The 17,640-nt window shown below is 44.0% G+C and overlaps 1 protein-coding gene across 1 annotated transcript in view; it reads right to left on the bottom strand.

The window, feature by feature from the left end:
- KCP (kielin cysteine rich BMP regulator) overlaps positions 1–17,640 on the bottom strand; it is a 496,613-nt gene that overhangs the window by 151,851 nt on the left and 327,122 nt on the right. Inside the window, exons 33-38 of the mRNA XM_085653703.1 lie at positions 16,789–16,882; positions 12,994–13,176; positions 10,628–10,798; positions 6,597–6,773; positions 6,143–6,228; positions 215–305 (exon numbers count right to left, since the gene is read on the bottom strand). Of these exons, the coding sequence (XP_085509829.1) occupies positions 215–305; positions 6,143–6,228; positions 6,597–6,773; positions 10,628–10,798; positions 12,994–13,176; positions 16,789–16,882 (802 nt within the window). The remainder of the gene's footprint in view (positions 1–214; positions 306–6,142; positions 6,229–6,596; positions 6,774–10,627; positions 10,799–12,993; positions 13,177–16,788; positions 16,883–17,640) is intronic.

Raw genomic sequence — 17,640 nt, 5'->3', positions numbered from 1 at the left:
ACTAGTAATATGTGTTTGTGGATAGCAAACAATCGTAAAATTACACTCAAAAAGTAAGTTTACCTTTGTGAATCAGGCGCTTAATGTTTGTTCCAGATTGCTCAACACCCAGAGGTGATAGTTTAACAATGATTTAGCATATGACACAAACTCTGAAGAAAACTCTTATCATTCATTAAGTGGCCAGTTAACTCCTCTGTGGTGTCACACTCACCTTGGCACAGTGGGCAGTCACAGGGTCCCATCACTGGATGTTGACAGGGAGCAGGAGAACACAGTTTACGTACACACTGCACAGAACCAGCCTGGACAAAGAAGGAAGAGGGGGGATGTTTAACTCATACTACTTAGAAGTGGGATGTTTTCTGTATTTTGTTGTTATGTTTGCCTTTAGAACTTTTCATTTTATGTAGTCTCACATTTCAATAAGAACAGTTTTAAGTGAAACATACAATGGTCCACCATCATGGAGAAAATCTTTCATTTCCTCTACCATCACAGGCACAGTGGTTTGAAGGCTCAAAGGCAATGTGATGTTATTTCTGCTGCCGAAGTGTTACTGGTGAAATAATACACTTGACGGTGCTCAAGGAGGGTCTCCAAGTTCTGTGGAGACCAAATGTCTTCACAGCCCTTAGGTGGCCTTATGAGAACTGCTAGAAAGGTAATTCAAGAAGACCCTTTGTGATTACTGAAGACTAAATTTGAGTATCCCCTAGAAAGCTTGTCATGCTTTTTTTCTCCAAAACTGTGATGTTGCAAAAACTATCTAGTATTATTATAGTTGAAAATGCAGGCATTGCCTACTGACCCTGATATGGGGTACTGTGTCTGAGATTAAAAGTTGGCCTCACAAACCTGCTTGTCTCTCACTTGAGGCTTGATCAAGCAGTCATGGTCGAACTAAAGAGATGTGGTGTGAAGGTTGAGGCTGAGTAATACAGTCATCATGAAATATGGAAAGTTAATTCAGAAGTTAAAACTGATCATAGGCTTTGGAAGTAGGTGTGCTGGGGATGCTGCGACAACCCCAAAACACCAATGCTAGAGTGAAGAAGGTGAAGGAGCAATACAGAGGCCTTCAAATTTGGATTTATATTCTCACATTTACTGTGCATTCAAAGACAAAGGTCAAATATCAGACTATGTTTTTTGTCAGATTGCAGCTTATTCTTTTAACCTGAAGATTGGTGTTTACTTCACTTTCTCTGATTGCAAAGTTAGAGGACTTTGTAAAGTGAACTATCTATCTTGCTCTTGTAGGGGTCTGAGTCTTTTTCTAACACATAACAATTTCTAATTACCAGAAAAAAAACTGTACAAATATTTCCAATTATTTCTGCAGTTAGGACAGCAAATGTTTTGTAATCCTAACGTGCGATGGAAACAACATTTTTAATAGGATCAAAACAAAAAAACGGCCTGATTTGAATTTTGGCGGACAGTTGCAGCCTGCCGATATATAAATCCCACAGGATATTATGGGATTGATATTTCGGCAGGCGGGATATCCGTCACTGTTGTGATGGAGTAATCCATTCGCCAAAATTTAAATCAGGCCCCAAGGCACTTTACTTGCTGATCTGTAAATGAGGAATATTCGAAGAAAACTGATTTCCACACATTACCATTTCTGTGCTATGTACTTTATCAGTAAAACCTAATGTCAGTTTGAGTTTGTGCTGTCTATAAATTAAAGTGCGCTACCACATCATGCTTTAGTAATATATTTATGACAGTGTACTCTAAAATACACAATTGACTACACACCACACCTTTACCCCTCTCATGATGAATGGACGTGACTCACTTGCTAAACTTGTTCTTTGTGAAACACTTGGATTTTTCACAATCTGTAGGACTTCAGTAAGGAAACACTGATGACAACACTGCTACTCTAAAAATTGTTCCAGTACCACTATAGCCTAAAAGCCCAATCTAACGGGCTCTACAGGCCATTAAAGGCCTGCTCCAGTGGTTAACAAGGGAGCGGGCCTTTAATGGCCGGTAGAGCCCACCAGGATGGCTCTAAGGCTATTAGAACATTCTGCCCCTAGAGGGTAGAATGTCCTAAATACTAAAAACAAAGGCCTCTCGGAGCCCGAGGGTGTTTAAATCCCCTTGGGCTCCGAGAGGCCTTTATTCACAGCAGCAGCTGTGAACAGAAACAACACTGGAATGTTGCTCTGCGGGCTTCTACGGGCCCGTAGAAGCCCAGAGCACTCCACTGTATTCAATGGAGTGCTCAACATTCCAATGTTTTAATGTAGCTTATATATTTGTCTGCAATACTTCGCTGATTGCAATCTTTTGGAAAATGATGAGCAAAATACAATTTCATGACTGCAAAGTGTAGGGAAAGTCAATAAGACACTAACAAATTAAAATTTCGAGTGTCTATATGCATTTACAATTAATTAATCTAAAATAGGTTGCTTTGTCTCCCAGTGAAGGGTTAGTGTTTTTACAGTACTGTAGAAGGTGGGCATCTTTGAACCCAAACATACTAGTAACACGGGGTACATACACCTCTTCTTTAATGGAGGAAGGCAAGTCAGGGTTCTGATCCGCAGACAAATTAGGTTTTATGGGGCAGGAAGAAAGGGCACACAAAAGGACCACAAAGAACCTTGCATGAGCACTAGGTTCAGCCAGCAAGCTACCCAGTTCAGTGCTTGAACTCTCTTATACCAAAGCGTGTCCAGGGACCCCCCAAGCGTAACTCAAGGACACAGGTTCGGACACCCTTCCCATTGAGTATGGTGGTGTGCTCTTGCTCAACACCACATCAAACAGAAGTAGAGCAAAGCAAGTACAACACACACGGAGGAGTGTGCTCGCCAGGAACTGTCACCACTCAGCTCATCTGCACTTTTAAGCTGATCTTGGGCAGTCTTTTTCTCTCTATATTAAAGAGAAGAGAGCTCCTTGATGCTCTGGGTCAGTATCAGTGGATTCTGTGAACTGGTTGGGTACTTCCACACAGGCAAGGTTGGTTATCAAATGGGCAGGCCAACAGAGCTTCAGAAGGGACTAAACATAACTGATAGCATTGAGGAAATCAGCAGCACTCAGCTCTATGTTCATCAAGCACTGCAGAAAGAGCTACGGAGGGCTGCTTTGATGCAGGTGTCAAAGTACTATGGTAATGTTTATGACTATCACAGCCCTTTGAAGGTGGGCATCAATCCACTGCCAATCACTTCAGGTGCACCCCCACAGTTTAAACCTTCCGCCAATCGGATTGGGACAGATGTCCCTCCTCACAAAGTATGGAAGGTCGATTATGCCCTGGATCCTACAGAACCACCACACAAATGGAATGCCCCAAAGAACTGCTCTGGTGGGAACCCTTGCATATCACAACCAAAACGTGGGAGAGGGGGTCTGCCCTTGTGGACAGCATTCACTCCCCAACTTGAGGAGCACTAGAAGTGCAGTTTGGGGTACTTTGGGATTAGGGGCCGCATAAACAGCAGCCAGAAGGAAAATTATAGGGCAGTTTCAAGGATAACATGAAATGGTGGTGGTGGGACATGTCACACCAGCTGGTATCAGTTGTGTATATTACCTTGTGTGATCTTAAGGACAGAGGAGACATTCCTCAGAGGATTCTAAGGAGTCAGAGAAGCCTAGTTGTGGATGTTACCACTGGAATTCTGGAGGCCAAGAAAGGTCAGAGCTATCGTGGTGTAGAAGAAGTGGCTATGGCTGATTCCAAAGAAGATTAAAAATAACTTTAACCCATAACATCAGACGCGTGCATAATGCTATGGCTAGAGCCCCAGAGCTTGGACGCCCGGCAGCTACATTGCTCGCAGACATCGACAAGGCGTTCGACTCTCTTAGCTAGACATCGCTTTTTCTAATCTTAGAAGCTGTTAACTTTGGCCTGCGCTTCCTGACTTATGTGCGCCTCCTCTATACAGGGCTAACCGCCTCGATTCGAGTCGCTGGACATCGCGCGGCCCCATTTTCAATACATCATGGTATGCGTCAGGGCTGCCCCTTATCACCATTATTGTTCGCATTCGCCTTGGAACCTCTGGCGGTGTGGGTACGTGGCGATCTGGTGCTCAGGGGTTTTGATTGGGATGCATCTAGATCTGACCGCATTGCACTATATGCGGACGACGTCCTATTCTTTAGGACTGACCCATGGTTCTTGGGGCCCCGCATCTTACAGATCCTGTGTGTATTTGGTCAAACCTCTGGGCTTCACATGAACCCCACTAAGTCTATATTATTCCCGGTATGCGGACACCAGGGCCGTGAGAAGTGAGCTGAGCAGTTGTCACACGCTACCACTGGCTTTAAGTACCTCGGCATCTATATGTCGCCCTGCTCACAGACCTCATGGGCTTGTAACATCAATCCTCTCCTTAAAAGCCTTAAAGACGAGACGGCGGTTTGGTCCTCTCTTCCGCTCTCATTATATGGATGATCGGCAATTTTTAAAATGGTTTCCCTACCCAGAATACTCTATAGACTGCAGAATTTCCCATATTTCATACCGCGGGCTTGGTTTTCTCAGGTGAACGCAGTACATAATAAGTTTCTCTGGCATGATGGAGCCGAGCGAGTGGCGTTGAGCACGTGCACGCAGTCAACCTATTGCGGTGGTATAGTGGCACCAGACATTTATGCCTATTACGTGGCTTCCCACCTACAAATGGTCAATGAATGGTGGAACAATCCACCATCGGACCCAGCATATGCAGTGGATCATATGGCAATGGGGAATTTTCCACTCCTTCAACTCCTATATAGTTGGCAGAACTTAGATTTGCTACTCCCGCCAGCAGTACTGCCATCCGTCTATGGCGGGCTACGGTCCGACAGATGGGATGGCATGGCCGCTTGACCCAGACGACCCTGCTGTGGTACAGTACACTGCTGCGTTCTGTAACAACAGTTGCAAGATTCCGAGGGTGGGACATGGTGGGAATATCCACCCTGGGAGACGTAGTACGAGGCACCATATTAAAGTCGTTTCAACAGCTCCAGACGGAGTTTCACCTACACAAGTCGCAATTCTATAAATACCTCCAACTTCGGCATGCACTTAACCCCATACTGCGACAGAACGATGCCCTGCCCGAATTCCATCCCCTAGAAGGACGCCTACTGATGGGTGACATAGGTGCTCACAAGATCCGCCACTTATATCTAACCCTGACAACGCACAATCACACTACACTACACAAGACTAGAACAGCCTGGGAGGAGGACAAACCAGACCTAACCGACGATGACTGGGTCGAAGCCTTGGGCAGCCCCCGGGGTGCGGCAATCTCAACACAATACCGACTGATACAGTTTAAATACTTGCACCGTATATATTATACTCGACTCAGACAATGGAAGATGGGTGCCATCCAGTCCCCTGTATGCCTGAGATGTGGGATGAAAGAAGGGACCTTCATGCATACTGTCTGGGGCTGTACTACATTGCAACCATTTTGGCAGAAGGTAGTGGCTTGCCTGAGCGAGGTGCTGGCGTGGGATCTACCTTTCGAGCCAAAGTTATTGTTACTACATAGCACTGATATTATTGGGGGGAACCAATACAAACAACACTTATTGTTCTTAGCGTCACCATTGGTAAAAGAGATATCGCTCAGCAGTGGAAAAGTGTATCTCCCCCAAAGATCAGCAGATGTAAAAATGTCATTGACGAATGTATAAATGCAGAGATTGCTGTGTTTCAGGCTCGGGGATGACACCAAAAGCATAAGAAAATATGGCTGTGGTGGGCGGACTACAGGGGCATAGAATTACCCCAACTCATCGAGTCAGACCCTTGAAAGACTATGTCCCTTGATGCAACTGGCCTCCATACAACTGAGAGTTTCATGTGATCACTTCTGGCCACATATTCAGTGGTTTGATTATAATTTGGTGGGATTTGAAAAGAACTGCACAATGTTGTTATTGTTATGTTTGGGAGTTACTCAAAACATACAAACAGATGTATATGGTGTTATGTATATCCATCACAATGTATCCTTCGGGACATGTCTCGGCATATACCATGTAAAATCAATAACATATATTGTTAAAAAAAAGAACTTTAAGCAGCACTTCTACATCACTTATATCATACAAAAATGGAGGGGTTAGGAGGGGAAGCTCCACTTACCCTGCATGTGCACTGCGAGCACAGTTTCTCTGCTGGGTCAGGGAAGCTCTGTCCATTACTGATGGCCACACCATTATAGAAGCATCCTGGGGCGAAAAAGAAGAATGTGGAAAAAAAGCAATAACAGGGACTGTCTCAGTGCCTCTCTCCAGTTTACCCCTTTAAATTCACAGTAATTTGTAGATCACTGCGGCGAGGCTGTATAAAGGTGAGGCTAAGTCTCTCACAGTGAGGACAGATCTCAACAGAGTGCACATACTCCCACTGTTAAGGCAGTTCCCTCCAGCATGCACTTACCCTCTCATTCAAGACAGGTTATTTGTGAGTGCATGTGAATGTACAGACAGGACCTGCCAATCTAGAGCATACTTACATTACACTCAGATAATACTTTCTTTCACAGACAGGGCATAGCTCATGACCAGGGCATGTCTTCTGGCCCAAGATTGCTTACCCTCACAGACAGGGCAGCACTTGTTGGAAATATTAATAGGATGAGTGCAGCCAGGTTTGTAGCAGGGTTTCTTGTTGCAGTGGACAAATCCATTCAAACATGCGCAGCGGCTGCACTGGTCCTGTGGATTTGTGAACTCTTGGCCATTCAAATACTCCTCACCAAGGTACTCACAACCTATAACAGACACAGAATTTAGGTTAAAGCCTGCTACATCCCTACATGCACTGCAGAATACCATAAGTCAGAACATGTGTGGTTCTGGTGTGCTTGTGTGTGTGAGTGTATGGGTGTGTGTGTGTCTGTGTGTATATACTTGAGTGTATATGTCCGCTCCGACACTCTCTCCCATTTGGAAAAAGTACTAGCACTCGCGGGTTTCAGGTTTCGCAACCTAGTTTTTAATTCAATTTACGGCATTTCCAAAACAAACGCGTTTCAGGGTTTCCCTTCTTCAGTGTTTACATTTTGCACTGAGAGGCGCCATTTTTAAATGTTACAAGCATAGAAACAAATGTTACGAGCATAAAAACAAAGGACATATGCGCCACAGAATTATTGGGCGCCATCTTGGAGTGTACGTGATTGTCAAGAGTTCATCAGTAAAAATCGGGAATACAATATTTGCAGAATTCATTGAATCACATTAATTCTACTTGATCGTCAAAAATTTAGGACAACACTTTAAACATTTCCTTTGTTATGAATACATAAATAATTATGGCGTCTACCGCAATGTTTAAACTATGAGACCAAGTGTTTGCAAAACACGTAATATTATCCTCTCTAATTCATTTTCGCCGTGTATATATATATATATATATATATATATATATATATATATATATATATATATATTCACTTAAAAAACCATAGGTTTCACACATGTTATAGTTAGCTGGACATTTCCCTCGTAAAAAACCAATGAAATTCCCCCGTTATAGTTAGTAAAGGGAACTATAACTCACGCAACCGCAATCCACTGCTGATGACGTCAGATATTACATCACTGTATTTATTCACTTATTTACCCATTTTTCTTTCCTTTAACCTTTAGCTATACATATTTAATAAATATTTATTTTACAGAAAGACACATATGTCATCAGTGATGTAATATCTGACGTCATCAGCAGTGGATTGCGGTCGCGTGAGTTATAGTTTCCTTTACTAACTATAACGGGGGAATTTCATTGGTTTTTTACGAGGGAAATGTCCAGCTAACTATAACATGTGTGAAACCTATGGTTTTTTAAGTGAATTTGCAAGGTTTTTTAAATGCTAATTCCTAACTGTAACATGTGTGAAACCTATGGTTTTTTCAGTGAATTTGTACGGTTTTTTAAATGCTAAGTTATGTATTTATTATTTATTTATTTTATTTTTTAAAGGTTTTTCACCGTGCGCATACCGTGCGCGCACGGTGCGCTTCGCGCACCGTGCACGCTCTGTGGGCGCACGGTGCGCTTCACGCACCGTGCGCCCACGTTACACCGTTCGCGTAATTTTCCTGTTTCTACCGTGCGCGCACGGTAAGCGCACTCTGCGATTTTTCGTAAAAATATTAAAAACATTTATGGCCCTTGGGGGTCCTTTGGGGACCCCCTGACAATGGCTAGGGGGTCAGGAACTGTCCACCCTGCCCCCTTTTCATGTTCTCCACCTTTATTTTTCACCTCCCTCGGACTGCGAGAGACAAAATGGCGGCCGACACTTCCTGGTTTCGACCGATTCGAATGTTTACTAAGATCTAACAACCAATCAGAATTGCGCTCGCGCACGGCAGGGTGCGCTTACCGTACGCGCACGGTGCGCGCCTATAGATATATATATGCTTTTAAATGCTATTTTCTCAGAAAATACTGAACAGATTTACACCAGACCTGCAAAAGGCACATCCCTGACCTGAGGACTACCTCTCTGCCAAATTTCAAGGGTTTCTGTTCAGCCGTTCGGGCTGCAGCGCGGACTAAAGGTCCTATGGGAAAATGCATGGGGAAAACTCGTTTTGGGACCCCCCCTTTTTCTCAGCCCCCACTTGACAAATTCACCCGAGACTTTCAGGGAAGGAGCGGAGCGGAGCGCCCCACCTATTTTGAAAATTTCGCGAGGATTCGTCAATCGACGCAAAAGTTATTCCAAATAGAATGTTGCGGATTTCCTATGGAAACACGGTCCTAACTATAACTATCTACTGGCGACCGCCAGTAGATAATATATATATATATATATATATATATATATATATATATATATATTATATATATATTACCTACTGGCGGTCGCCAGTAGGTAGTTATAGTTAGGACCCCTTTTCCATAGGAAATCCGCAACATTCTATTTTGAATAACTTTGGCGCCGGTCGATGAATCCTCGCGAATTTCTCAAAATAGGTGGGGCGCTACGCTCCGCTCCTACCCTGAAAGTCTCGGGGGGATTCGTCAAGCGGGGGCTGAGATAAAAGGGGGGTCCCAAAACGCGTTTTTCCCATGCATTTTTCCATAGGACCTTTAGACAGAGCTACAGCCCGAACGGCTGAACAGAATTACTAGAAATTTGGCAGAGAGGTAGTCCCTAGGTCAAGGAAGTGCCTTTTGTAGGTTTGGTGTAAATCTGTTCAGTAGATTCTGAGAAAATAGCCTTTAAATCAATATATATATCTGAGCCCGCTTACGGTACGCTTACCGCACGCTTACCGTACGCGTACGGTGGCGTGCGCGAGCGCGATTCTGATTGGCTCTTAGATCTTAGTAAACATTCGAATCGGCCGAAACCAGGAAGCGGCGTCCGCCATTTTGTCTCTCGCACTGAGTGTTATTTATCAAACATGATGCCCAAAAACATGTTACGGGGCTGTTTTGACAACTCCCTCCCACATAGTCATGTTGAGGGAGTCCCCAAACATCCCCCAAGAGCAAAAACGGTTTTATTTTTTTTTCGGCAATTTCGCCGAGTACGCTTACCGTACGCTTACCGTAAGCGTACGGTAAAAAAATATTAAAAAAAAAAACACTATCCACACTTACCCCACCCCCTGTGCTTTTGGTGGGCGCAGGCCACCAAACGTACAGGGCTTATGACTTGTGAAAAAAAACTAAATTTTGGCAACATGAAATTATAAAATCGAAATAAAAAAAACACTATCCACATTGACCCCACCCCCTGTGCTTTTGGTGGCCGAAGGCCACCAAATGTACAGGGCTTATTAAAGTTGATAAAAACCGTGCACGGAACGAACTGCGTTAAGTGGGCGCGCACGCCTCGAATGGCGTAAAGTAACTTAGCATTTAAAAAAACGTACAAATTCACTGAAAAAACCATAGGTTTCACACATGTTATAGTTAGGAATTAGCATTTAAAAAACCTTGCAAATTCACTGAAAAAACCATAGGTTTCACACATGTTATAGTTAGCGGAAATTTTACTGATAAAAAACCAATGAAATTGCCCCGTTATAGTTAGTGCTGGCAACTATAACTCACGCGACCGCAATCTTCTGCTGATGACATATGTGTCTTTATAAAAAAAAATATTTGTAATATATGTATAGCTAAAAATGTATGGAAGAAGACATGGGCAAATAAGTGTCTAAATACAGTATTAGCATCAGCAGAGGATTGCGGTCGCGTGAGTTATAGTTGCCAGCACTAACTATAACGGGGCAATTTCATTGGTTTTTTATCAGTAAAATTTCCGCTAACTATAACATGTGTGAAACCTATGGTTTTTTCAGTGAATATATATATATATATAACTCCACAGCAAGGGTGTCCATGGTACATATGTATATGGTTTTCATTTAGATTATTTGTATAACAAACTTTTGTATGTGGATATTATGAAAGTCTGCAAATGTTTGGACCTCCTTGATCCTACAGTTCCCACTCCTAACTATGGTGAGATGGAACTGATACCCATCAACTTCTGTCCCCAAACTTTGTGTCACAAATAAGTCTCAGCCTGGCCTCATTCCAGTATTAGGCTTTTGAAAGCCTTGTTCATTTGTGTGCTTACGCCCCCTTTCTCCTCACCTTCACATGCCTTGCAGCAGTGGCCTTTGACTGGAAATGGGCACTCCAAGATCGGACAGGCACGTGGCTCACAGGAAACACTGCCTTCCCAACACACGCACATGCTACATGGGTCAGAGGGATCTGAGAACTGCTCTCCATTGGCCAGCTCCCGGCCATGCAGTAGACAACCTGAAAAAGAAAAAATATCAAAGTTCAAAAGCATTCCCAAAACCATTAAGGTTTATTGTTATTTTGCACTGGGCTGAGGACCGAGTATTTACCAGTGGCTGAGATTAATTCAAGCATTCCATCCATCGCTTTTTCGAAGTTTAGTTTCCACTGAAGTAAATAAAAAAAATTGAGTTTCTCCTACAAAATGTAGTTCTTAGAGAATCTGTTGCTTTATGATAAACCTCGATGCCATAAGAGAGCATTTTGCATCCACATATATGTCTGCAAGGACGTTCAACCAAAAGATCATTAGTGAATGTAAAAAGAATTTCATATATCCATTTAAATGTAGTTGTATATTGCATTGTAAAAAGGAACCATCTTCTCCATATTGTTTTTATGTGAAGTCACTAATCCTAACAGCGTTATATAAAAAAGTGACATGAATAAATAACATCTACTGCTTTCAGTATTTTGTGCAAGTTTGTTAGGATTTGCCCAGAAGCTTAAAACGTTCTGTATCTGTTCAATGGACCATGAATGAGATCTCAAATCTGTGGTTACTAAGAGAGATTATGAAAGTGTTAAAATGATAATTCATCAATAGTTTCCCAGGGGGTGGATGTTTTTTTCTCAGTTTTAGATAATTTTCCAAGTATGTGTAGTTTCCTATGTGTTGCCTTTTTCTCTTTATTTGTGAACAGTCTCCTGTGCTTGGGTCTACTCTCCATATTTGGATTTTTCAAGCAAAGACATTTTTAGTGCTTTCACAGTTGTCCATGAATGAATCCTTTGCCACTTTTAACCCGTTCCCCACTTTATTACCATGGCCTTTTTTGGGAGGTCTAGTTGTGGAACATTTATATTTGTGAATATTTTCCTAAAACAGTTCCGGTTTCCAATTTGTGAAATCGTTTGCTCAATTGTGGACAGTTTCCATTTGAAGACAATTCCTAATTGTGTACCAATTCCCATTTGAGAACCTTCTCTGATTTTGTAAACAGCTTCCTGCTTGTGGACAGTTTGCCACGTGTAGCTCTTAGGAAATCTAGGGTCTGATTTACTAGTTGTTTTAGCAGTCACAAATTTAGGACTTTGTGATTGCTAAAACGCCTTTCCTTATTTTCTAAATCTATTTAGTATTTCGGAAAAGTTTTTACAAATTACCAAATGGGTTTAGAATTGGTTTGCGAATAACTATCTGGGAGGGGTGAAGTTTAGATGTCCATTCGAAATAGTGATTCAGACCCTGGTGTATAAATGGTCTGCTACCATAATTTCTGTCATAAACCACTGAAACGTTACTGAGTACCAAGTTGCGTGATAACTCATTCACAAAGAGGAAGGGGCCCCTTGTGGGTGCCTTCCATTTTACCAATTGGAGTGGCAGCTTCAGGGGGATAGGCAGTGGTCCAAGGGAATACACTGCCAACTCTCACTGAAAATTTTCAAAAATGAAAACTTGTTTTTATAAAGCCACCCTGTTTCCTTTAAGGAAATTGTGCTGCTGTAAAACAAAAAGATTTCATTTTTAAAAAGCAATCACAGGGACGGTGGTCTGCTGACCCTTACGGGCCGATGTACCTGTAATTCTAGCTGATCGTAGTGCGTTGCACATTGCAACATCCTAATTAACATTCATTAGGCAGGTTGGTCTGCAACTCACAACGATTCTCTATTTTACAGACTGGTCTGTTGGTGCATAGGTGGATTCACAAAACTAAATTAGAGTCACAAAACGTCAGTGAGAAATGTTCAACCACTTTTTGTGAATCCAGTCTTAGCACGTTCAGCCCTTGGTCTGCAGACTGATGATCCAGCAGAAATGTACACACCTTTTAAGGTGAATTAGCACTCACTGGGTTGTGACAGAGGAGGTGTTATTTTTATTGCAATCTCTGCTTCTGCAAAGCAAAGCATAATGGACAGAGGTGGTGTGTGGTAGAGAGCGCTGCTGCAAAGCTATGAGTACTAGTGTGCAGAGGTCTTGACAGCGCATGGAAGTCAGACTGGGTGCCGGAAGTTGCATGAGATTGGAAAGCAGCACATCTCAGGGCGAGGTAGTGCAGATTTATGCACACACACAGCCAAGCCTCCAAGCACGGCCGCAGATACTTCTGCCAGAAGGCAGCAGTTGCAAGTTACCAAATGAGAAACAGTTCACCATCATCAATACCGAGCATGGGAGTGGAATGGAAAAAGGTAGACGTTACCTTCACAGGTCCGGCAGCAGTCCTGTTGCAGTGGGTGGGTACACTGTATGGGGGCACACGGCTTGCGCTGACAGGTTATTGTTCCATTGTTGCAGATGCAATCACGGCACTTGTCTGACGGATCATAGAAGCGCTGCATGTGTTTGTAAGATGATCCGGCATAGAGGCATTCAGCTGGAGGTACTGTGATGAGGCACAAGGTAAGATGTTAACCAGGAAAGTGGTCACAATAAGTTACTTATCTATAACACTGATTCTGAAGCTTTGATATGTTATAGATTCACATGATATGCACACTACTGTCCACTGGAGATCAGGTAGGAAACAGTCTTAAAAACACAAAAAACATTCAATTAGCAGTCTGTCTTTTTTATCAGCCCCTTGGGACACTGACTCTCAGCTTAGAATCCTCGTGAGATTGTGGCTATCCACACATTATCCCTCGGCTTTCACTTTAAGAGATCACTAATATTTCTGTCACCCTAGCTGGGCTTATCAGACTTGGCCTGTCATGTACCTGCTAAGGGCATTTCCACCCCGTATGTGTGTAATTTACCCTAAAAGGGAATAGCAGTAGAATGCAACGATTTACTGCATTTTTTAAATACAGTAATTTATGTTTTCTTTGAAAAATCGTATATCTGGTTCCCCTTCATAGATTTTTGTCATTCTGATGTCTAGTTAAAGCTAAAAATACAATACATTTTAATACATAGGTGTTCGATTTTTATTATAATTTCTATTTGTAAAGCATGAACATATCACCCATTAAGGGTTTCAAGGCCCCACGGCCGTCAGAGAGATTAAGTGAGCTATTGTCCAGAGTCACATGATGCTGAGCTGAGCTGCAGCCGGCGATCGAACCACGAGCCCTGCGCTCTGGAGTCAGCTGCTCTGATCGCTGCGCCACACCTCTTCCTATTGTGCCGTGTTTCTTTCTTATTCACTTTTTTGGTACTACTTCATGCTTCACACTTGTTCCTTTGTCTAAGCCTGACTGCTCTGTGACACAGCTACCCAAGACTGAGTGAAGATTTTTCAAACGAACCTAACTGGACTTGATAAAGATTGTGACAATTTTACTTGGTAAACACTCACAACCACACTACATAATAATCACTTTCCCCCAGTAGGCAACAACATCACTCAATGAAAGTCAGGGCTGTTTCTTATAACAAGGAAAAGTACTTTTATTACACACACTACTAAATATTATGCATGAATTGCAATTATACACAATCAGGTAGCTAGCAATACCTTTGGTGATACCCTCACATTACACTCCAAGTTGGTCCTGTACCATATAACCACAATACCTCCCACCTATACTAGATGCAATATGACCATATCAGAGGGTGCCATTATCAATAAGGCAGGCCTACTGGCTTTGTCAGGGTGTCACATCAGTTAAAGAAGACACATGTTATAATTCACCAATGTAACACCGCTGCAGTCAATAGGGACAGAACCAACCCACCATCAACGTGGGGGATACCGACAGTCAACAGCATTCATTTAACTGTTAAACCTACGTTAAACCTACTGCTACTGCAGCTTAATCACCACCCAGCAGAGATCCCTGCACTTCAGAGTACAGATGCAAAAGCACTAGCTCCAGCGTAGGTAACGTAGGGTGAGTTTGAAGAAAGCATTTCTGGGGAGAGTGGAAGGTGGTTCTATGCTTCCTGAAGACCCCCACAACATGCTCAGATAAGGTGACTGGTGCCCCTTCCTTACTTGGGGCACCACAGAATCAAATAACCTGATTTGGCAGCCTGCCCAAGGACCTTATGGGGTAGGCTTTAGTGTGTTGAATAAGTTATGAGCAATTTTCTGCAGCTGCTGCCTCGCGTCTGTTTGTGCATTACTCATCACGGGTGCCCCCGTCCCACCCGTAGCACCTACATATAGCGTCTGTTGGCAGGTGTTGGGGAATCCCAAATCCCCTGCAGTCCCTGTTGGCTCCCTGTGTGCGGTGCACCTCTCCTGGATGTCGCACTGTAGCCGGTTCCTCTCAACTGCTCTCTCGCTCGCTTTAATGCAAGCATGGGTGAGGGTCTTGATGTCAAGCACACCCATCCCCCAGATACTGGGCAGGATGGCCGTCTTTGGTTCGTGGGAGCTGGTGGACCCTTGGGGACAGTGACGGCTGCTCGCTGCAGCACCTTCTGGTTTTATGTCGGCCCTCTGAGGATGGGTTGCACGGAGGAATCCTGGTTGTATCAGGCTCTGGTCAATGGGGTAACCGGGGCCAAGTATGGCTCAGTGTGTGCCCTCTACCCATCACAACATCATGAATTGAAGAGGCGCTGACCCCCGGACCTTGGCCCACCCCAGGGTTATTTTTGAAGATTACCGCAGACCATCAAGTGCTTCATTCTCTGGTTCTCTGCCCAGACTCCCAGGGGACTAGCCTGTATCTCAGGTCCCTTAGGGATATTTGTGTTGATCTTGGGCTCCCCTTGCTTCTGGTGTCCTGCCCTAGCCACCAGGAGCATTTTCTTCAGGCCAGTAGGCCACCAAAGGATGTTTTTTGTTGAGAAAACGATTTTCCTGCGTCCCTGGGTCCAACCTGTCCTTTGCCTGGGCTCATGAGGTTCTCTCCTGTTTGGGGGAGTGTCTTCCACAACCCCTCCGCAGCCAGCCAGCCCTTCTGCAGAACACCCTCTCAGCTGCACTCCTCATGTTCCACAGCCTTTGTGCTACTAGCAGGGCACCTGTGTGTCAGTGGAGTCAAGTGCCAGTCCACAGAAGTCCCATGGGAACTATACAGGGTCCCCCAGCAGGTCCCTTCCCCAAACTGTTTGCAGGCGGCATAAGGGGGCAGCACCACTGGCCCTGGAAAGACCATGGTAGCCCTGGGGGTCAGCTGGAATAAAAGTCCCGAAGTCCATCCTTGAAGTGGCATCAGGTGGCTTTTCCTGCCAGCAGGGCATTCTTTCTCCATTGCTGCTCCCAGGTCCAGTGTCTTCTCAACTGTCTCTCCCTTGTGGATTGGTTTTTGAGTGGGGATGGAAAGTTTTAAAAGACTGGCACCCCTGGCCAATCCTAGGGTGCCACATCATCATTCCACCTCGTTCCCACCCTCCTGCACAGCATTCTGGGACATTCCAATATAGCGCTGCTAGTTGTCTATGGAAATAGCTTACTTGAGAGCCTCAGCTCAACCCCTAGCTGACACAGCTGCCTGATCCCTTCCCACCACAACTTCAAAGAAAAGCTACTCCTGTGTTTGGCTCCAGAGGTCTGGCACCTCCTACTTTGTTTCTATGGACCTGGGCTGCCTCAGTCCAGGAGCAGTGGGAAAAGCTCATTATAATTAAGAAATGTAGATTTTATGCTGGGTGACATCATCTCCTGTGAAGAGAGGGCTCGTTGCTTTTTTAATGGTCAGCTGCTACTTTATCCCTCTCTTCTCTCTAAGCTTGTGCTAAGCTTCCGAGAGGTACAACATCCCACCAGCAACTTACCAGTGAACTCAGATATCAATGGATAAATGCAAATGAACAATTAAACATCAGCAGCACCTCTGCTGAATCCACACATGCATGCCCTCAGAGGGCAGGTCAGGACTGATGTGCACTGGATGAATCTTACCCAGTTCAAGTGCACTGCATCTCACCAGACTAGAAGCTTTAACATAGATTCCCAGCAAAAACAAAGTACGCATATAACGTAATGCAGCTAGCCTTGCATCACTGACACACATGTGGGCTTCACATTCTAGGGATCCTTTGACTTTTGAACAGTGTTATGATGTCAAATTAAATCAAATAAAGCATGCAATATGTGTACCTGGACACTGGGGGCAGCATTCTCCAGGCACCTTGAAAGGCTCTGCACAGGGCATGGGAGGACATCTCCGGTAGAGACACTGCACATTGCCATTCTGAGACGAGAAGAAGACAAAAGCAGAAAGAGCCTTCATTGTCTACCCTACCGAATGTTGCATTAATGGGAATCATGTGACAATAATCCAGGGAACTAGTTCCTCCCGCCTCCAGCGCAAACAATATATCTGCAGAACTATTGTGATGAACGCTGATGGCACAGTCTGTGGGTGAAGGTGGTGACTGCTGCCTATGAAAATCAGGGTGCATTCCTGAGAGGCTCAGGGGCCCCAAATGTCACTAAACAGAGGAGACAAGAGGTGCAGGAAGCTAGGAGGCCATTGGATTCATCAAGCTTCTATAACTACAGTGTGGGAAACAGGCATCCGCAGGAACCAAGAAGCTACAGCCACTCCCCCCCCCAAAAAAAAGTTTGGATAAAACAGCTGGAACCTCAGGGAGATTGGGAACTGCAAGAAAAATTAAGATTTAGATGGAAGAACACAGAAAGATCTTCAGAACATGATGGAAAGCAGAAACCAAATTGCACATTTGGGCTTAAAGGCTGAGGTACACAGATAGGTGGGATAACTAAGAAACAGGAGGGGAAATCAGATTGCATGAGACCCAGGCTATTGGAGCAACGAAGCTGGTAGAGATGTAAAACGCTTGGAAATGGGAAGGCCTTGGATGGAAGAAAATTCTGTAAGAGACAGGCAGCTACAGGAAACAATATAGGTTTGGGAAGCTATCGAAATAATCAAGCCACTACAGAGGTGAAAGAATGGATGCTCTGGCAGATAATAAACGAGCAGAA

Source organism: Triturus cristatus, chromosome 4_1 (genome assembly GCF_964204655.1).
Source record: "Triturus cristatus chromosome 4_1, aTriCri1.1, whole genome shotgun sequence".
NCBI classification, from domain to species: Eukaryota; Metazoa; Chordata; class Amphibia; order Caudata; family Salamandridae; genus Triturus; species Triturus cristatus.
This window is presented reverse-complemented; position numbering and strand designations above follow the sequence as displayed.